General features: G+C 36.0%; 2 protein-coding genes across 8 annotated transcripts in view; one reads left to right on the forward strand and one right to left on the reverse strand.

The window, feature by feature from the left end:
• Positions 1-22,264, forward strand: part of VEZT (vezatin, adherens junctions transmembrane protein) — a 74,289-nt gene that overhangs the window by 14,783 nt on the left and 37,242 nt on the right. For 4 of the 7 annotated variants that reach the window (XR_013350765.1, XM_077845856.1, XM_077845857.1 and 1 more), the window contains exons 2-4: positions 13,055-13,189; positions 16,804-16,890; positions 18,183-18,221. Coding sequence is in view for 6 of the 7 variants with exons in the window: in XM_077845856.1 (XP_077701982.1) it covers positions 13,055-13,189; positions 16,804-16,890; positions 18,183-18,221 (261 nt within the window). In the remaining variant the exon portion in view is untranslated. The remainder of the gene's footprint in view (positions 1-13,054; positions 13,190-16,803; positions 16,891-18,182; positions 18,222-22,264) is intronic. The other 3 variants (XM_077845858.1, XM_077845859.1, XM_077845861.1) reach the window with 2 other exon arrangements.
• LOC144282345 (uncharacterized) overlaps positions 1-22,264 on the reverse strand; it is a 119,318-nt gene that overhangs the window by 1,359 nt on the left and 95,695 nt on the right. Inside the window, exon 11 of the mRNA XM_077845877.1 lies at positions 8,805-8,851. The gene's annotated coding sequence lies outside the window, so the exon portion shown is untranslated. The remainder of the gene's footprint in view (positions 1-8,804; positions 8,852-22,264) is intronic.

Raw genomic sequence — 22,264 nt, forward strand, 5'->3', positions numbered from 1 at the left:
TGAATATAACTGGCTTTTCAGTGGCAGTCATCTCCTGATCTGTTGGCCTTACCATACCTGAGTGTTAAAACTTATATTTTAAAACAATAAGTTTTGGTTTAGTTTAGTTTAGTTTAAAACAGTAAGTGTCTAGCTGGCTCAGTTGATGGAGCATATATATGACTCTTGATTTCAGGGTGGTGAGTTCAAGCCCCATGTTAGGCATGGAGCTTATAATTTTAAAAAAAAAGGACAAATGATAGAAGACTTGGTTCCTCTTTCTAGATACCTTTTTCCTCAAAGAGAATTTTGTTATTAGGGGTGTAGGCTTTGAACTCAACACCAGCTACCTTTACATTCCTGCTGGGTGATCTTAGACAAGTTATTTAATTTCCATATGTCCTAATTTCCTTTTAAACTTGGAGGAGTAGTAAAAATTTGTCTTGTTGTTGTTAGGAGTAAATATAGTATTATAAAACATCCTTAACTTAATGCCTACCATATAAGCCACTCAAGAAATGTTAACTATCTTTACTATCATCACTCTTACTATTTTCCAGCTTTGGCCCTATTCTTTTCTAAAATATTGGCCTCTCTTAGGACCCTCTTATCTTCTCATGCTCTGTATTATCTCTAGCTGATCTCATCACCTCAATATGTTTCTGTATCTGTACATTACGATGGGGATTTGCCATCATACCTATTTGCTAAAAGTTCAGATCCATGCATTCAAATTATCTGATCTCCAGATATTTTAGACCTAAAGTATTCATGATTAAGTATCTCACAGGCTCCCCCTTCAAACTTGTTCTGCCACTATTTTATATTCGAGTAAATGGCATCACCTAATTGTCCAAACCAGAAATCTAGGTAGGAGTCATCTTGGCACCCTCCATTGCCAGCCTTTCAAGCATAAATGGGTACTAGATCTGGAGAGAATGTATTCACAAAGAATGTTGATTATATTTAGGAGAGGAAGTAGAGATGAAGGGTAGGATAAAAGTATTTCTCATTTTATATTTTTTGTGTTATTTGAATTTTTTATTTTAAAGATAGCAAAACAGGGGTGCCTGGGTATCTCAATCGGGTAGGTGTCTGCCTTCAGCTCGGGTCATGATCCCAGGGTTCTGAAATTGAGCCCCATGTTGGAGCTGTCTGCTCAGTGGGGGGTCAGCTTCTCTCTCTCCCCGCTGCTTGTGCACTCGCTCGTTGTCTCTCTCTCTCTCTCTCTCTCTCTCTCTCAAATCTTAAAAAAAATTAGCAAACACTTGATGGGATGAGCACTGGGTGTTATTCTCTATGTTGGCAAATTGAACACCAATAAAAAATAAATTTATAAAAAAAATTTTTTTAAATAAAATAAATTAGCAAAATATTTAAAAAAAAACTGAAGTTGAGCAGTTGAACTTAATTTCCTTTTATAGCTAAAAAAATGTTAGCTTTTTCTTGAATATTCCCAGAAAGAAGTTAATGGCAGAAAATTTCTGTAATTTAGTGCCAGGTATATAGTAGGTGTTCATTAAATATTTGATTAGTATACATGAACAAATGATGATTGCCATTTGTTTCCTCTTTTCAAGCTAAATGATTTTTCCAGTGGAATGCTATTAGCACTCAGTCAATGGCATCTAGAAGACAGAGTAGAAACCAGTGTCCGAATTTGGCCAATAGTTACTATAGGCTACATAAAGTGCTTTTCTAAGAGTGTACAGCTCTGCAGACCGTCCTTCTGGGAAAGAGGAGAGAATCCATAGGGTACATCAGAGTTAGTCTGAAAAGAGCATCTAAGGTTCTATGGGCTGTTTCTTAGCTTGACGTAGGTGATTAGCTTTGAGCCTCTAGCATTGACAGATATGTGCCAGTAACCAAAGGAAATCTTTTCTTGATGGCTGGCTAAAATTTTAGTGCATAAACTTAGATGCAGTTATTTTGAGGATAACTCATTTCACTCTTAGAATGCCTGTTGAGTTTTAGACTGCAAGTCATGGAAAAATAACTAATTTTCCATTTTGGTTTCTGCTTTTTTAATCTATCATTCTCCCAAAATAAGAAGTAAGGAAAAGAGCTGCTGGGTTCCTTTTTTTGTGTGAATTTTTTTCAATCTGATTCCTTATGCTCTAAAAACAGGTTTCTCAACCTCAGCACTATTGACAGTTTGAGCTGAAAAACTCTTTTTGGGCCTTCTCTTATTCATTGTAGGATATTACGTGCTTACTATATGCCAGTAACATTCTTTCCCTCCCCCGTTGTAACAGCCCAAAATGTCTCCAGACGTTGGAGTTGGAGGATGGGTGCAAAATCTACTTCGAAGACTACTGCTCTATAGGAACATATAATCTTTGGTTTTTAGTTTTTGGTTTTAATTGTCTTGCTTAATGCTATTTTTGAAACATGGCTCCAAAAATCCCATAATTGAGACTTGATTATTCCAAAAACTTTCCATTAGCTTGTGGAAAGTAAATATGAATAGTTGACATTGACTATTAGTCAATTATTTGACTAATTAGTAATTAGTCATTTATTTTTACCTCCACTAAGACTGGTAACTTGAAAGCTTATTGCTAGAGAATACCTTTGACATTTGTTATCCTTGGTAGTATGGAGTGACCTGAGCATTGTTGCAGAAAATGTGCAAATCCAAATATCTGCCAAACAGTATTCATAAATACATAAAGAATCATGTGTATACGTTACAGTATGTTAGTTGGTGCTGGTGTGATTAACTTACAAATTTATTTAAAGATAAAACTAGGGCAGCCCGGGTAGCTCTGTGCTTTGGCACCACCTTCAGCCCAGGGCCTGATCCTGGAGACCTGGGATCGAGTCCCGCATTGGGCTCCCTGCATGGAGCCTGCTTCTCACTCTGCTTGTGTCTCTGCCTCTCTCTCTCTCTCTCTCTCTCTGTGTGTGTGTCTCTCGTGAATAAATAAATAAAATCTTTTTAAAAAAATAAAGATATAACTAAATTAACATTTGCTATTATATTCTCTTTCAATAGATATTACAATTTCTTCTACAATTATGGAAGTTTGGAAAGATGTGAATGTTCTGTTCTAAAATTTAATAAGCTTATCTTTTCCCCAGATTAAAATAATAAGTTGAGTTTTCTCAGTTTTACATTTTTCTGCCATATTATTTTCTTTAATCTTTTATACCAGACTCTAGGAAAACCTGACATCTGATTATTTATGCATTTTTTATTTTTTTTTAAGATTTTATTTTTTTATTCATGAAAGACACACGGGGGGAGAGAGAGAGAGAGAGAGGCAGAGACACAGGCAGAGGGAGAAGCAGGCTCCATGCAGGGAGCCCGACATGGGACTCCATCCCAGGTCTCCGGGATCACACCCTGGGCTGCAGGCAGCGCTAAACCGCTGCACCACCAGGGCTGCCCCTATGTATTTTTTAAATTCAAGTTAGTTAACATACAGCATAGTATTGGTTTCATGAGTAAACTTTAGTGATTCATCACTTACATATAACATTACCCAGTGCTCATAACAAATGCCCTCCTTAATGCCCGTCACCCATTTAGCCCATCTACCTCTTCTCCAGCAACCTTCAGTTTGTTCTCTATAATTAAAAGTCACTTGTGGTTTGCCTCCCTCCCTGTTTTCTTATTTTATTTTTCCTTCCCTTCACCTGTGTTCATCTGTTTTGTTTCTTAAATTCCACATATGAGGGGATCCCTGGGTGGCGCAGCGGTTTAGCGCCTGCCTTTGGCCCAGGGCGTGATCCTGGAGACCCGGGATCGAATCCCACGTCAGGCTCCCGGTGCATGGAGCCTGCTTCTCCCTCTGCCTGTGTCTCTGCCTCTCTCTCTCTCTCTGTGTGACTATCATAAATAAATTAAAAAAAAAAAAAATTAAAAAAAAAAAAAAAAGAAAGTATGTCTTTGGGGCAGCCCGAGTGGCTCAAGCGGTTTAGCGCCGCCTTCCTCCCAGGGCCTGATCCTGGAGACCGGGCATCGAGTCCCACGTCCGGCTCCTTGCATGGCGCCTGCTTCTCCCTCTGCCTGTGTCTCTGCTTATCTCTCTCCTCTCTGTGTATTCTCAGAAATAAAAAAAAAAAAAAAAAAAAAAAAAATTCCACATATGAGCAAAATCTTATGGTATTTGTCTTTCTCTGACTTACTCTTCTTAGCATTATACCTTCTAGTTCTATCCATGTCGTTGCAAATGACAAGATTTCATTCTTTTTGTTGACTAATACTCATACACACACACACACACACACACACACAAGATGTGGTTTATGCATTCACCAGTCAGTGAACATTTGGGTTCTTTCCATAATTTGGCTATGTTGATAGCACTGCTATAAACATTGGAGTTCATATGCCCCTTCAAATCAACATTTTTGTATCCTTTGGAGAAATACCTAGTAGTGCAATTGCTGAGTCATAGGGTAGTTACTATTAACTTTTTGAGAAACCTCCATGCTGTGTTCCTGAGTGGCTGTACAGTTTGCATTCCCACCAACAGTGCAAAAGCATTCCCCTTTCTCTGCATCCTTGCTAATATTTATTGTTTCCTGAGTTGTTATTTTAACCATTCTGACCTATGTGAGGTGATATTTCTTGGTTTTGATTTGTATTTCCCTGATGATGAGTGATGTTCAGCTTTTTTTCATTTGTTAGCCATTTGTGTCTTCTTTAGAGAAATGTCTGTTCATGTCTTCTGCCTATTTCTTAACTGGATCGTTTATTTTTGAGTGTTGAGTTTGGTGAGTTCTTTATAGATTCTGGATACTAACCCTTTATCTGATATGTCATTTGCAAATATCTTCTTCCATTCTGTTGGTTGCCTTTTAGTTTTGTTGATTGTTTTCTTCACTACGCAGAACCTTTTTATCATGTTGAGTCTCAATAGTTCATTTTTGCTTTTGTTTCCCTTGCCTCAGGAAGGGAAACAGTAAGAAGTTTCTATGTCCAAGATCAAAGACATTGCTGCCTGTGTTCTCCTCTAGGATTTTGATGGTGTCCTGTCTCACATTTAGGTCTTTCATCCATCTTGAACTTATATTTGTGTATGGTGTAAGAAAATGACCCCATTTCATTTTTCTGCATGTTGCTGTCCAGTTTTCCCAATACTGTGTGTTGAAGAGACTGCCTTTTTTCCATTGGCTATTCTTTTCCTGCTTTGTTGAAGATTAGTTGACCATAGAGTTGTGGGTCCATTTCTGAGTTCTCTGTTCTATTCCATTGATCTATGTGTCTGTTTGTGCCAATACCTTCCTGTCTGGATAATTACAGCTTTGTAATATAGCTTGAAGTCTGGGATTGTGATGCCTCTCACTTTGCTTTGCTTTTTCATCATGACTTTGGCTCTTTGGGGTCTTTTCTGGTACCATACAAATTTTAGGACTATTCTAGTTCTGTGAAAAATGCTGATTATTTTGATCAGAATTGTATTGAATGCATAGATTGCTTTGGGTAGTATAGACATGTTAATAGTATTTGTTCTTCCAATCCATAAGCTTGGACTGTTTTTCCATTTCGTTTTGTTTCTTTAATTTCTTTCATAAGTGTTGTATAGTTTTCAGCATGCAGATCTTTTAACTGGCATCTGATTTTTTAAAAATTTACAATGGACTTTTAAGATTATACATATGTATACATGCACATATTACATATTAAAAAGGAAAGAATAATATGGTAAAAGCTCCAAGTACTCATCACCTGGCTTTAGTTTGAGCAAGTGTAAACATTTTGCCAAGCTATCTCATCTGTTCCTCTCCTATCCCCACCTTTTTTCTTGGAGTATTTCAAAGCAGACCCCAGACATTACCTAATTTCACCTGTAAGTGCTTTAGTATGCATCTCTTAGAGATAAATATACTCTGTCCTTTTTTTTAATGCTAACTCCAGTGTAATTATTTAATAAAATTAATATTGATTCCCTTATATTGTCACCAGCTAGACCCTAAGACCTGACCTTTATTACTCACCTGCTTGTACCCACAGACTTTTGTCCCACATTCTTCCTAAAGTTCTCTTTTCCAACTTATCTCTTAAGTCAGGCAAAAGACCTGAGGGGCATAGCATCCCATGATATAAACTGAAACTACCACTCAAGCAATAAGGTCTGCCTAGATAAACAATTCCAGCCAGCCCAGGACACCCAGATCAGTTTGGATTTAACCCCCAACTCATGTCTACACAGTTGGACCATGGATGAAGTGACCCATAGAGTGATGAACAGTTACCTTTTCCTCATTATAATATCAAAACCTCTATCCAAGAAGGAGCACAAGCCTCATTTACAGAACATACCATATACATAGGTATATTTCCTTAAGACACATATGCCACCCTATATGCTGATCTAGTGGTGACAAGGCACCTTTATGTAAATATTCGTTCTAATCCTTTTTTTAAAAAAATAATTTAAAAAAAAGATTTTATTTATTCATGAGCAAAAGAGGCAGAGACATAAGCAGGGGAAGAAACAGGCACCCTCTGAGCAGCCCAGTGCGGGACCCTGATCCCAGGATTCCAGGATCACGACCTGAGCCCTGACCCAAAGGTGGACACTCAACCACTGAGCCACCCAGGCACCCCTATTCATTCTAATTCTAAATAAAAGAAACCCGTTCACCCTTGTTCAGGGAGTCAGGCTTTGGAAGTTACTCCTCGTGTTCTACTTATATGCTGCAAATAAAGTTCCTTTGTGTGACAACTCACCTGGTGTAGTTTCTGTGACTCACCAAGGATCAGGTTAGTTTGATTATAGTATCACTTAATATCTAGTCTGCATTTGGATTTCCTTGAGTATCTAAAAAACTGTCTTACAATTGTTCAAACCAGGATCTAAACAAAACCCATACATTACATTTGGATGATATGCCCCATTGGCCTTTATAGCAGTTTTCTCTACTTCTTCCACCTTTATTATATTGCTCATTTGTTGAGGAAACTGGGTAATTTGATATGTAGAATTTCTGTATTCTGGCACTGGCTGATTGTGTAGGATAAGATGGCATTTGATTTAGCACAAAATTAGAATTTTTTAGCATACCACTTTTTTATTTTGTTTCTCAGGGAATATCATGAGTTTCGTTTCACCACTTGAACAAGTTTAAGAAACCCAAAGAATCCTTATTTTGTACTTAAGGAAACTGGGACCAAGAGGATTTTCCTGAAACATAGCAGCCTACCTGGAAAGTATCAGAATACTCACTATTTTCCTTGATAGTTAAAAGCAATAATCCTATCAGAAGTATCATATAATGAAACTTTTTAGCAAGGACCTCACCTGTTTTGTTCTGTTTTCTTCCTTGTGCCTGGCACATAGATGTTCAGTTAGTATTTATTATTGAACGAGTTGCCTAATGCTGCCATGTTGGTATGTTGCTTATTCCCTCTCTGGCCTAGAACCTGGAAGGTTACAATTTATTCTCTCTATAAGGGTTTAAAGCAGTTTAGAAGGGGGGTACCTGCGTGGCTCAGTTAGTTAAGTGTCCGATTCTTGATTTTGGCTTAGGTTATGACCTCAGAGTTCTGGATTCAGCCCCATGTTAGGCTCTGTGCTAACATGGAGTGTGTGTGGAGTCTCTTCCCCCCACCCCCCACCCCTGCCACCAGCACATGTGCACTGCTCGCGCTTGCTAGCTCTCTCTCTCAAAAATCAATCAATTAATCAATCAATCAGTTTACAAGAGCACATAATAAAGTATTTACCCATCATCTCAATTTCAGCACCAATTTATCTTCCTTTTTAAATGGAAGCCAGCAATAATGGCACTGGCACTTCTATAGAATGCACCACAAATCAGGCTGAAAGCAAACTGTATTAAAGGGGATCTGATATCTTTAATGGGTAGGTGGGCATGATATGCAGGTAGTCTCGAATTTAACTGAGTCATTTTCTTGAAGTGCTTGTTCAGCAAAAATGTTGGGGTTTCCTGTCTATTTTTGTTTATTTTTCTTACAAAAATATGTTTCAGCCATCAGAAAAATCTCAGCACAACCAAAGACTCTTGGCCGTCTTTCATTTAGCAAAATTCTTTCTGGTTCTGTGATGTGTGTTTTCTGTCAGCTAAAATTTACAGGAATAGTGAACCACAAGGATTTCCTGAGGAGAAGCTCCCACATGCTGTGTCTGAGGTTTCTCATATTTCTTTTGGCAACAATAACATTCTCCAATACTACAGAATTATAGTCTGAGTCCAGTGCTAATAATTTCTCTTCAAGAAAACAACTTAACTGAAACATTTGTGGTTCTATTTTGCTTGAACCAAGGAAAAAAGTTATAATAGAAAATTACCTATCATCACCTACTCTGCCTTACCCTCCAAAAAATATTCTCTTTCTGAGGCTAACCATCAGCCTAGAATAATATTCACTATATGAGACATAGAGATTTCAGTGTATTTGTTTATAAACCTAATAACCCCAAATCTGTAAATACAGTGGTTAGGGCTCTTGTAATGTGGAGCTTCATCTTGCTGAAAAGAAGAAATACATTATTTTATTTTGGGCAATCACGTTTTAATACAACACATTTGTTTTTTTACTCTCATTCATGTACAGTGTATGAAAAGCTCATCAATATGGTTTCACGTTCCACATTAAAATTAACTTTTTCAAAACTATCACTTGAGTTTTGTTATAGCTATTTTTGTTAATGCAGTTATCAAAAAAGACTATTAAAATACTCCCTTTCCAACAATATTTATTTACTTGTTTGTTTTAAGTTGGCTCCATGCTGGGCTTAAAGCCCAATATGGGGCTTAAACTCACCACCCTGAGATCAAGACCTGAGCTGATAGCAAGAGTCAGATGCTTAACCCACTGAGCTACCCAGGCTCCTTCAACTGCTTACCTGTTTAAGGCTTGATTTTCTTTATATACTTCATCCAGAACAATAAACTGCAACACATTGAATGAAGAAGCGTATAAGAATCCAGCTATCTCCTATTAAGCCAGATAATAAGATTTGCAAAAAAAGTAAAACAGTCCACTTTGGTCAATACATTTTTTTCATTTTGGATTTTTTTCATTAAAATTGTATTACTTACATTAATATTGTAATGAGTTTATTGTTATTTTTAAGTTAATAAACATTTTAATTTTAGTTTTCATTTCCAATATGATAAATGTTGTTAGACATCCACAAAAACTCTTTGGAGCTCTCAATAATTTTTAAGACCTTAAACAGGTTTTGAGACCAAAAAAATCTGCGAACCACTAGTAATGATGTGGTTTTCCGAGATCTGCCAGAGTACACAGGTTATTTGGCAACTTCAGAAAAAAAGTGTAGTGTTAGCCCCCAAACATTTTTTTAATTAATAAAATAATAATGTTACCAAAAATCCCTTTGCCTTCTTAAAAATTGCTCATGTGCTACAAGGTCTACTTTGGTCAGTTTCATCTTGGCTCATGTTCAGTTCATTAACCACAGGATCTTTGTTTTTCATTTATGGGTTATTGTTGTCATTGACTAAATTTTAAATTTTATTTTGGCACAAAAGTGATTGAAGCATAAAAATAGAAATAAAACAGTAAAATAAATGCTACAACTCAGAATACTATCATAAACGTAATGAATAAGAGCTTTAGAGTTCATACAGTCTGAGTTTATATGTGTTAGAAAGTGGTATGATTTGTAGTAGCAGTCCAAAAGAGGAAAGTGCAAATATGAAATACACTAGTGATTGGAGTTACATTCTGTTGGACCTGCAATACTTTCTTTAAAAAAAAAAAAAAAAAAAGATTTTAATTATTTATTCATGAGAGACACAGAGAGAGAGAGAGGCAGAGACACAAGCAGAGTGAGAAGCAGGCTCCATGCAGGGAGCCCAACATGGGACTCAATCCCGGGTCTCCAGGATCAGGCCCTGGGCTGAAGGCAGCGCCAAACCGCCGAGCCACCCGGGCTGCCCTGGACCTGCATGCAATACTTTCATCCCTAGTCTCCAAAGATTATCTACTCTGAAATTTTGTCAAATACTTAGTTATATAAAGCCATGAAACAAGGCACAGTGATAGCCTTGGCAAGCCCGAATTTTCCACAAATGTAAAACAGTGCTTTCTAGGGTGAAAGTGATGAATTCTATCACTAGAGATGGGGAAGAAACCAGAACTACTAAAGCATCATTCATTGTTGCATAGGCTCAAATAGATGGATTTCACACCTTTGACAAGAACGTTGTGAAACCAACCAAAAAGGTAATGAAAAATTTCACATTTGTAGAAAAGGCAGAATAAGGTACTAACAGAATTATACAGTTGGACATTATTGGTATTAGTCAAGGTAAATGATTAATGCTGCTGTTTTTGCAAAGTGTGTTATAACAGGTGTTCAGTTTATGGTGTTCCCAACTGAATATGCATATGTATGCTCATAGTGGATGTGCAGTATGTGTGTGTGTGTGTGTGTATACACACACACACACACACAGGGAACACAGTATTCATTGTTTCTCTTCTGTTTAATCTTGTAGAACTATGTTACAAGTAATCCAGTTTTGTTATTTTGTGAGCTGTGACATAAACTGGAAAAGGAAGGGACTTTGGGTTCAGTGCTGACACAGCATCAGCTAAGTGTGTAGCAAGAAAGGTATTAGAATTTGAATGAAAAGAAGTTTGGCCCCATTCCTACCCCCCAAGCCTCCTGCCAAAGAACAAGTGGCAATCAAGAGTATGCCTCAGGATAACTACTGAGCATTTAGTTAGAACAGGAGTCAGCAAACTAGCTGTTGGGCCAGATTTGTTCTCCCTTCCCCACCTATTTTTCTGTTACTGGTGAATAAAGAGTGGACTTTACATTTTTAAGTAGTTTGGGAAAATATCAAAAGAATGGTATTTTGTGACACATGGAAATTATAAGAAGTTCAGTATTTCCATAAATAAAGTTTTATTGGAGCATAATTACACTCATTGGTTTATGTATTGTTGTGGCTACTTTTACACTACAGCAGCAGGATTGATTAGTTACAATAGAGACCATATAGCCTGTAAACTGTGAAATATTTACTGTGTGGCCTTTTACAGAAAAACTTTGGCAACCCTAGAATTAGAGTAACTCCACTTTGATCCATCTTATTTATTGTTCTTCCCCATAGGAGTTCACTTGAAGAAAGGGTTCTACTGCCTTAAAAACAAGTTTGGGTTTTTTATTTTTTTTTTCTAAGTATGTAAACTTTTCAAAAGGTCAGCCCAGCCGAACAAGCATTCTTGTGCTTTTGCCACTCTGGAGACAGCAGGGTGGAGTTCACAACTCATTTTAGAAATACTTGAGTAATTCAAGGCAATATTTGAAGATACATTATGAGTGATATAAAGATTAACCATTTATGCTACCAGAGATTTGTCTGGTAGAGAGATAAGAAACATATTCCTTCTTTTATTATCATTTTTTGCATATTTTTCTCAAAAGAGCATTAAACATCACTTTAAAAAGGAGGCGTTTTACTTGTCTTTCATTTTCTGGAATTGATACCCCGCAAATTGCTACCAGTACAAGCAAATTCCCACTATTCCTCATTTTCCCAAACTCAGGGATATAGTCCCTAGAAATATCACTCTAAATTTAACTGCCTCCCCTTTGTTTCCATAGCATCTGATACAATCCTGTAATTATTGATTTGCTTGATGTTTCTATACTAAACCATAAGGAAGTTTCCCTGTCTTCCTCTTTAGATGCAGGAGGAACTATTTGTTATTTTAGATGGTGTAGTATAATATTACAGAGTATTGGCTTTGGAGTCAGACCTATCCTGCTTTCTGTATCTCAGTGAATCTGTTTCATCTTCTACGCAATGGAAATTAGCAATAATAATGATAGAAATGATGATCATACTTTTTAGAATTTGTTGTGAACCTTAAATGAAATGATGCAAGTAGAATGCTTAGGTAAGCCTTTGCCATATGGTACTGTGTTAGTTGTGTTGCTGTTTTGGTGGTGGTTGTTACTGTATCTCTATTACCTAACATAAGGTCTTTTTTAAAGTATTAAATATTTTTGTTGAATGGAGTCAAGGTTTATTTTTAAACATATCACCAACTTTGTGCTTTTAGAGAAGACTGAAAGTTAAAATTAAACCTTGATTTTTATCCAGAAAATTGTCCCATAGATTTTTTCATCCAACAGATACTGATGTATCTGATGGAATTGAAGTTTTTTGTTTTTGTTTTTTTGTTTGGTCTGGTCTGTTCCAAACCTGTGCCCTTACCACCTGGCTTATATAAAGTTGAAGTATAAATTGAGTGATTACTATGGGCCAGGTACTGTTCTAAGTGCTTTGTATTTATTTAGTCCTTATAAGAACTGTATGAACTAGGTATTATTATTATTATTCCTATTTTAGGATGAGACAGCTGAATCACAGGATTATAAACTGTCATAAGATAGCCAGTAAGAAGCATAGTTAGGATTTGAACCTATAGTCTGGCTCCAGAGTTTTTGTTCTTAACCACCATGTTCTACTGCTTTTATTAGTCACAGAGTCTCTGTTTGCCATATGGTTGTATTTAAGAAACAGCTTATTTTGGGTAACTTCTTGGAGTTTTAAGTTTGTTTACAGTGTTGAGCATGTGGTAGATAATACATATTTGTGCTTGAATGAATTAATGACTGATGGTATGATAAAATTATAATTAATGTAATATAATCATTGCTTAATTCTTGGCTTCAAGTAATCCCGTCTTTTCACTGTAGGTCCTCTTAGGAGCTATCTATAACAAGGACATGGCTATTTTGAAGCCATCTACTCTAATACTACAAATATTTGGGCAAAGAAATTGCTTAACAAATCTATTTATATTCCTAAATTCATTTTTTCTTGCTGGTACCCACTCAGAAAAATCTGTGTTTAGAGTTTTTCCTTTTTTGGGTCCCTCTGTTGAATTGTTTGTAGATTGTTTAAAAAATGTTAGATGGCATTGTGACAGACAATTCACTTTTTAATAGATGAAGCTTTATTTTATTTTATTTTTTTTTTTAATAGATGAAGCTTTAAAGAATTTGGGCATACTGGTCATGATAGTGAAGTCTGGTATTGAACTTGTCCTCTAAAACTTTTGACATAGTAATCATCTTGAAGTTTGCTTTATTTTATATGTCTCTTTCAGAATTCTCCACTTTACCAGTACTTACAGGATTTGGGACACACAGACTTTGAAATATGTTCTCCTCTGTCACCAAAACCAGAAAAAAGCACAGTGACAGAGGGACAACAAAAGCTTCCTGCAAGAGCCCTGCCAAAGGTAAGAAAGCACATTCAATCTCTATGATTAATCTGTTTTTTTTTTAAAGATTTTATTTATTTATTCATGAAAGAGGCAGAACCATAGGCAGAGAGAGAAGCAGGCTTCTCACAGGGAACCCAATGCTGGACTCAATCCCTGGACCCTGGGATCACGCCCTGAACCAAAGGCAGATGCTCAACCTCTGAGCCACGCAACGTCCCATCCCTATGATTAATCTTTTATTCTTCACCTCACTGATTATTTAAACTGCCTTTGCCCTTATCCTTGCAAAGAAACAAACAAACAAAAAAAACATCTTAAAAGCACCTCCATGTCTTCCCCAACACTGGTAAGACTTTATTTTTTATTTCATAAGTACAAAACTGTTTAGATAAATATAACTCCTTACTGTTTTGGACTATCTCAATAATTTCTATAATGAATGGAAATTAAAGTGGTTGAGGATTAAAATATATCATTTCTTTAAAATATTGAAGTTGTTTGGAAGGAAACCAGAAAAATATACTAAAACCTTAAAGAGAACTCAACCGTTAGGACTTTTGTATTAATTGGAATTCTTTCTTTATGTATTATTTTTTAAAAGAGAGCACAAGTTGTAAGAAAGCAGATTGATAACATATTTCGTAAGCAAGGATATGTGATGGAGTGGGTATATTTACCTCAATTTGTGATACCCTTTATAACTCCACAGAATCCTTTTATGTAATAAATATCTCAGTTGATGTATAAAATTGTAAGGCTGAGATACGGGAAGAATCTCCAATTATGTTCTATAAAATTCATTTACTAGATTCATTTATGTTCTATTAGCCATACTTAATAAAATTAAAAAATATTCTAGTACATTTCAGTTTTAACAAAAGGAATTCTAATTTAATAGAAAAAATAAACCAGATTACCTCATTTCTTGAACATTCTAGTTTAATCAGTGTTTTATTATAAGACATCATTATTTTTGGGAGGAGGCTTTTTAAAGTTTTCAATTAGTTACTCTGTGGTAATAGAGAAGGAAGTCTTTTTTCTCCTGTTCTTAGAAAAACCTCTAAAATGTGAGGTAACCAGGCTGGGGGGCCATTTGCAAGAGAAGAAAAAATACCAGAGAAATGTTTTTTTGACTGATGCTTCCAGGGTAGGATTTAGAGAGTTAGAGCTCACATGGATCAGAACCAGTTTGCTAGTCCTCTGGACTTAAACTCTTTCTCTTTCTTCTCTCTGCCCCTTTCAAATGTGATTGTTCCTGGGAAGTGTTTTGAAAGCAAAACCAAAGGATATAGCTAATAGGTTATTTATAGATTAAAACTTGGATTTGAGATTACTTGGCAACAGAAGACAAGAATGGACCATGGGATAGTCTTAGGCAGGATATGGGCATTGGCCTTTTTTGTTGTTGTTGTTCAAACTTGGGCTTTACAGGTATTTAATCCTTTTCATTTATGATAGGTATTTTTACATATAGAAGTGTTATTAATTTATAACTAACTAAAATGAGAGTTTAAATTTGCTAGTCCTCAGAAATTAAAAAATACCCAGAGAATGTTTTCAAAATTACCACATCTAGAAAGTTCCTTTAGTGTTCATATTACATATTTCAACTGTATGAGCTATATTTTTCTAAAATGGAGTTTTTCTAAATCTGGGACAGCTAAATTTTAGAAAGATTTATTGCATTATTTAGTTCCTTCTCAAGGGATATATTTTTAGAATTGCCCCCAAAGTTCTGTTCAAGCAGTGAAGTACCAGTTATTTTCTTTGGAAAGCAAATTTTTTGTATAATATGAGATCGTGATAAAACTTATTAGCCTTAATCACTCTTTTTTAACTTTTACTTTTTAATGTTATCATGATGTACTCTTACTGGTATTCTCACTATGAATATTCATTCTCTGTATATTTTTTCTAGTTTTCCTGTGATTATTCATAAATGTTCCTTCCATAAAGTTTTAGCATCAGGCCTCTTCTCTGCTTGGTCAGTTTTTCTGAGTGATCTCCTCTTCTTTCTTGCCCTCATTGACCACTTACGTGTGTTCTCTGTCTTCACTGAAAGCTAGATGTTTGTTAAACATTTTCACCTAGACTGTGCTCCAGGAAACAGATTCATATATGTAAAACAAACAAAATATTCTTCCCATGTTCCCAAATTACCACTCTTTCAGTTAACTTAAGATTTCCTATTACTCCCACATTAATTTGGTCTCTAAATGATATATCAAGTGAACTTCTTATGTCTTGAAAATCCAACCCTTATCCTTTACCATTTTTTTGCTATCCTACTTAAGGCCTTTGTCAGTATTTAGCTGGACTATTAAATATTCTCTTAATCATGCTTCTTGGCTACAGTCATTTCCTGCCAGTACTGCCTCTGCACTGTAGCCAGTTATTTTTCTTAAATGCTGATTTTTATTGTTTCATTTCCTTGCTTAAAAATCTTTGATAGGGGATCCCTGGGTGGCTCAGTGGTTTAGCACCTGCCTTCGGCCCAGGGCGTGATCCTGGGGTCCTGAGATCGAGTCCCACATCGGGCTCCCTGCATGGAGTCTGCTTCTCCCTCTGCCTGTGTCTCTGCCCCTCTGTGTGTGTGTGTATCTCATGAATAAATAAATAAAATATTTTTTAAAAAAATCTTTGATAGCTCCTCACAGCCTACAGGATAAAGTCTAAACTATTAGGGCATGTAAGACCAAAGCCCTTTAAAACCCCTCTCAGTGATCATGACTATTCCCTTCTTCCTTTGGGTCTTAGCCTGTCCCAGTTTATGCCACCATGCCCATGACATGTGCTTCCATGGCTGTCCCCTTTATTCATCCTGTTCTCTTACCCAGAATTTTCCTTCCTCCTTTGTTAAATTCCTGCTCATCTGTTAGGGCATAGCTTCAGTGTTAGCACCTCTTGACCTCTTTTCCTACATTTTCTCAAACCTTAAATTGGTTTGTAATTATTTATACCATGTCTTCTATACTAAGTTCTTAAAAACAGCAGTTAAGTATAGTCATCTTTGTTCCTATGACCCTTTTTCTATACCAGGGATATAGTAATCACTCAACAAACGAAAACTTCATTTACTAGCATATACAGGAAATGGCTATTAACATTAAGGTAAATTGAATTTTTGGCTGACTAAAAATATAACTTTTACTCAGTACGAGATACTTTTTCTAAAATTGATTAAAATATCTTTCTGCCATAGATAGCATTGTGGAATGAAATGTTCTTGGTATTTGAGAACTGGGTGCATCGTTTGGTTTTCATTTTGAAATACATACTGTCATCATTTTGAGATATTCAAGGTAAATGGGCTGCATCAGGATAACTTCTGAGTGTTCTTTAAAAAATCTACTTTCAGGTCTCATTTCAAACTTACTGAGTCTGAACCTTTAGTCTGGGGACCCAAGAGTTATATTTCTAACTGAAATCTCTAGGTGATTCTGATGTGCAAGTAAATGTAGGAAATATTAAGAAGCCTGAGACATAGTGACAAACGATATAACCTAGATGATTTCTTTTCTCCCTTTTTCTAATAAAAATTCTGATTGATTAGAAGTAAGTTATTTGAAGTTTTTCTGCTGTTTGGATATGTTTAATAAATCCTATAATATGTCATTCATCTCCTTCAGCAAGGCATCCTGTTAAAAGTGGCTGAAACCATCAAAAGTTGGATTTTTTCTCAGTACAATAAGAAAGATGACTTACTTCACAAGTTGGTAAGTGTTTGCTCTACTTCTTTGTCAGTTTTCTGAGCTCCGGTTTATTAGTGACAGAATCTAGTGAATCAGAATGTTTTGCTACTGATTTGGGCAGTGATTGATTCTAAATAGAAATTCTGAAAGGAGAATAAAATCTCTGAAGGAAGACTACCCGCCTTATTAAGTGTTAATAAAGTTTGTTGGTGTCACCTAAAAAAAAAGAAAAAAGAAAAAAAAAAACACCAAGAATTTCTTCAGTAGTTGTGGATCTTTGAATTTGGATTTATTAGTATTATTTCATAGTTTTTTCAAGAGGCTATTAGCTATTTAGAATAGAATATTCTGGTAGTTATTAATACCTTATTTGTTAGATTATTAATTTCCTGCTGCTATCTTTCTCCATTGACAAGTATTCCTCTCAATAGGGAAAGGAATATATCTATTAGTGAGATCTTCTCCCATTTCGTTAGGAGCCCGTCTTTTCCTTATCCCACAGTCTGTGATTACAAAGTTTGGACAAAATCAAAGTGGTTCCCCTCTAATTTATTTATCATTAATTTATCATTTTCTGACAACTTCATATGTAAAATTTAGTTTCCTGAGACTACTAATCACAGAATTTTCCAAAGACTTGGATTTGTGGCCATTGAGAGTCTTTGTTTTCCCTGGAGACTTGCTTTTTTTTCCTTTTTTCCTTACTCTCTACTGTAATAGATCTGGAGTTTGACCTCTGACCCTCAAGGGGGAGTGCTTCAACTTTGTACATCCTAAGCAATGCAAAATCCAGATAGTATAGCTAAAAAAATCGAAGTTAGGAAGTTCTCATGGCTCTCAGAAGGAATAATCAAGTTACAAGAAAGCATATTTCAGGATCCTCTGCTGGTCTGTGACCTTAAGATGATGATAATTATCATTCTTGTAAATTATCATTTGTAAAGAGATGTTTACAAAGTGCTTTCACATTTTGATTTGGTAATCCAAACACTATAAGGTTTAGTGCAGTTTACCAGTTGGAAAACCTGAGATTCAGATAGTTTGGTTTAAGATTACTTATTAAGTGAATTGTTCAAGAATGGTTAGGTAGAAAGTTGTAGTTAGAATTTGAACTTAGGTCTCCTGTTTCAAAGCCCAGGCTCTCCATTATAACATACCACTCTCTAGCTTGAGTATTATTATGTATTGACTGACTTAAATTACTTTTTTAGCAATCCAAATGGGCAAGTTCTCTGTTCAGGGTTTCATCTTTGTAGGTATGTTGAGAAGGTCAATGAAGTGTCTTGTCACCTACGTAGAATATCATCTCTATCCAGGTGGAGCCATCCTCATCCTTCAGAGATACTAAGACTGTGGTAAGGTATATGGATCCATATACATTTTTCTGTGGTTTAATCATAGTCTACATAGTCCTGATCTTTTCATTCTTGGTTCTTTGTCACTGGCCGCACATTTCACTGTAAAGCTCCAGCTTCTATATGCATTTCTTTTGTGCCTGTATTATAGAGAACTGTAAGAAGTACATACCAAAGAAATCATTTACTAGTAATGGAACAAGGAATTACCCTGTTGGCTTCTGGCATGAGATGCTTGACTTTTCTCTCAGCCATGACATATTTAAATTTTTTTGGCTATACAGATACTGAACCATTCCCTCTTTCCTTTTATAAAAATACTGGCAGTTGTTCCATGATAGCTGAACCTTTTGCCACTGTTCCTTTTTATTAAAGTAGTACTTCTTAGAGATTAAAAAAAAAAGTTCTTTTATAACAATTGTAATGGTAGTGGTATTTGCACTTTTTAAGCACTTTTTAGCCTGTAAAGTGCTTTCACACATGTTATCTCATTTGATCTTCATCAGCTTTATGAAACAGCACAATATATTTAAAAATATACAAGATCATTGAAATATATTGATGCATGAATAGTTCCCTTCTCTATCTCTAGGGGTAAAAACAAATCTCTCTCTTCTTTAGCTGTGCTTCTCATACCCTTTCATTCTATACAGGCAGAAATCTTTTGAGTTACCTTCTCATACCATTTTTCCATTTAGATCCTTAAAAGATCCTGTTACCCATCAAATCGAGTCTAGTTCATCACTTCAGCATGAAAAAGTCTGCATAATTTGGCCCTGAACTACCTTTCCAGCCTTATCCACCATGTTTTCATCAGCCAACCCAGTCTTCTTTTTCTTTTATTCCACTTATTCTGTATGTCTGTTTTAGTGCCATTATATTGTGGTAGAATTCTTTCCATTTTTCCTCTTTTATTGCAGTCTTTTCCTAAGTAGTCCTAGCTCTTCCTCAAGGCCTTTCCTACAAACTTCAGCCTATTGGATCCTTATTTTCTTTAGAAATATAGTAATAATTATCCATGCCATGTTTTGTAGGTTTTTGTATTGTGGGTGCTTTTCTTTATTGTATTTTAATTATTTTATGTGTACTACCAACATTAACAGCCAACACTTACATAGTACTGACCACATAAATGCTCACTGTGCACCACTTAATATTTTATGAATATTGACTTAATTCTCACAACAACCCTATGAAGTAGCTACTATTCTTAGGCTCATTTTGCAGATGAGGAAACGGAAGCAGAGAATTAAGATGTGGAACCAGGATATAAACCTACGTACAAACTAGGTCTTGGTACTCATACTGTTGAGGGTGAGCCAAAGTTCACGTGGTACACCCCCCCACAGCATACAGCACCCAATCATACAGATGATACTAATATTTAGTCAATCAGAATTAGTACCTTTTAAAGGTCTTCATTTATTTGAGACTTGGACCTGAGTCCAAATAGGATTATTATGAAGTGTTTCTTTTTTTTTTTAAGATTTTATTTATTTATTCATGAGAGACACAGAGAGAAAGAGAGGCAGAGGGAGAAGCAGGCTCCATGCAGGGAGACTGATGTGGGACTCGATCCCAGGTCTCCAGGATCATTCCCTGGTCTGAAGGCAGTACTAACCCGTTGAGCCACCCAGACTACCCAGGAGATGTTTCTTAATATAACAGGTATCTATTTCCCCACTACTTTGATTGCAGTATTGCAACAGCCTCTCTCTTTAATGCAATTCTCATTTTTATAATTAAAGAGTATCATACAATTTTATAATTTATCCTTAAGAAAAAATTTATCAGTTTAATCTGATTTCATTTTATGATCAGAATATAGTCCAAATTCTTCCTTTGTAGAGGCAGTCTAGTACTAGATAACACTGCTTTAGTTATTTAGAGTGTCTTGGTCACTTTCAAGTTTATTTGTATGTTTAGGTGATTTTAGGTAGTGAGTCACATTCTAGAATCACATATTCCTAGAGCTATTAGTACTGCCTCAGAGCAGAATAGTTTTGAGGAAACAACCCACTTTTGCAGACAGGTCTGATGCCAAGGATGATGTTAAAGAAAATGTGTACCTCATTAAGCAACATATCTATACAAGGAGCTATGAAGAGCGAAAGCTCCCTTTTATGTTAATAGCTTTCCCCCTATCTCTGAGCTATAGCCTTCCTTTAGTGAAGCTTCTTTAAACTTCCCATATATAGGTGCATAGAGGTCTCATAAAAGTACAATTTAAAGCTTTTATAGCAAAAATTTAATTTTTAATACTTAATATTTTAATATTACTGTGGGGGGGGGGATCCAAGTCAAATAATAAGGCCAATGTGTGGAGATTTATTTCAAAGATTACTTGAAAAGCTGCCGTGATCCTCCTTCCACCCCTTCTCCAACAGTGGTATAAAGTGAATTGTGCTATTCTGTTTATGAAAGTGGGGTGGAGGGTCAAATAATTGGTTCCTAATGTTAGAATCATGATTTTTTTAAGGTTTATTTATTTTGGAGAGAGAGTGAGAGTGAGCTGAAAGAGGAACAGAGGGGTAGAGAGAGAATCCCAAGCAGACTCCATGCTGAGCATGGGACCCAATGTTGGGCTCAGTCTCATGACCCTGAGATCATGACCTGAGTCAAAATCAAGAGTCAGATACTTAACTGACCAAGCCACCCAGGTGACCCTAGAATCAATCATGATTCTAAGAAGAGAAAAGAGGCACATGAAAAGATGCTCAGCATCCTTAATCAGGGAAATGCAAGTCAATACCACAATGAGGTATCACCTTACACCTGTCAGAATGGCTAGTATCAAAAAGACAAAAAATAACAAATGTTCCAAGGATGTGGGGGAAAAGGAACCCTCATGTAATGTTGGTGAGAATGTAAATTGGTGTAGCCACCATGAAAAACAGTATGAAAGCTCCTCAAAAAATTAGAAATACACATGTAATCTAGTAATTCCGAAAGATAATTCGGAAAGATAAATGTACCCCTATGTTTATTGGATTCAGAAAAGATAAATGTACCCCTATGTTTATTGGAGCATTAGTTACAATAGCCAAGATAGGGAATCAACCTAAGTATCCAATAGATGAATGGATAAAGAAGAATGGTAGATATATTCAATGAATATTACTCAGCCTTAAAAAAAGAAAGAATGAATTCTTGCCATTTGCAACAATATGCATGGACTTAGAAGGTATTATACTAAATAAAATAAGTCAGACAAATACTGTATGATTTTACATATATGTAGAATCTAAAAACCAAAACAAACAAAAAAGCAGAAATAGACCCAAAAGTACAGAAAACAAACATGGTTGCCAGAGGGGTGAGGGATAGAAGGATGGGCAAAATGAGTGAAGGAGAGTGGGAGCTTCAGGCCTCCAATTATAAAATGAATAAGTCACAGGGATGAAAGGCACAACAGTAGGAATTTAGTCACTGGTACTATAATAGTGTTATATGGTGACAGATGGTAGCTACACTTATGGTGAGCTTAGCATAATGTATAGAGTTGTCAAATCACTGTGTTGTACACGTGAAATTAATATAACATTGTGTGATAACTACAAAAAAAAGAAAGGAAAGGGAAGGGAAAAAAGAAAGGAGAAGAGGCAGTGGTTTAAAGATGAAAGAAATGTGTTGCACAGGTGCATGCAGGGTGTGTCAGTAGATGGTAAAAAAAAGTCCTACCAGGAAGACCAGCATTCCAAGAAGATGTTCTTGTTTTAGATAATTGAAAATCAATAAAGGGATGCCTGGCAGACTCAGTAGATCATGTGACTCTTGATCTTGAGGTTGTGAGTTCAAGCCCCACTTTGGGCAGAGAGTTTTCTTTAAAAAAAAAAAAAGAGGGATCCCTGGGTGGCGCAGCGGTTTAGCGCCTGCCTTTGGCCCAGGGCGCGATCCTGGAGACCCAGGATCGAATCCCACATCGGGCTCCCGGTATATGGAGCCTGCTTCTCCCTCTGCCTATGTCTCTGCCTCTGTTTCTCTCTCTCTGTGTGACTATCATAAATAAATAAAAAAATTAAAAAAATAAAAAAATAAAAAAA

This window comes from Canis aureus, chromosome 13 (genome assembly GCF_053574225.1).
Source record: "Canis aureus isolate CA01 chromosome 13, VMU_Caureus_v.1.0, whole genome shotgun sequence".
Classification (NCBI taxonomy): domain Eukaryota; kingdom Metazoa; phylum Chordata; class Mammalia; order Carnivora; family Canidae; genus Canis; species Canis aureus.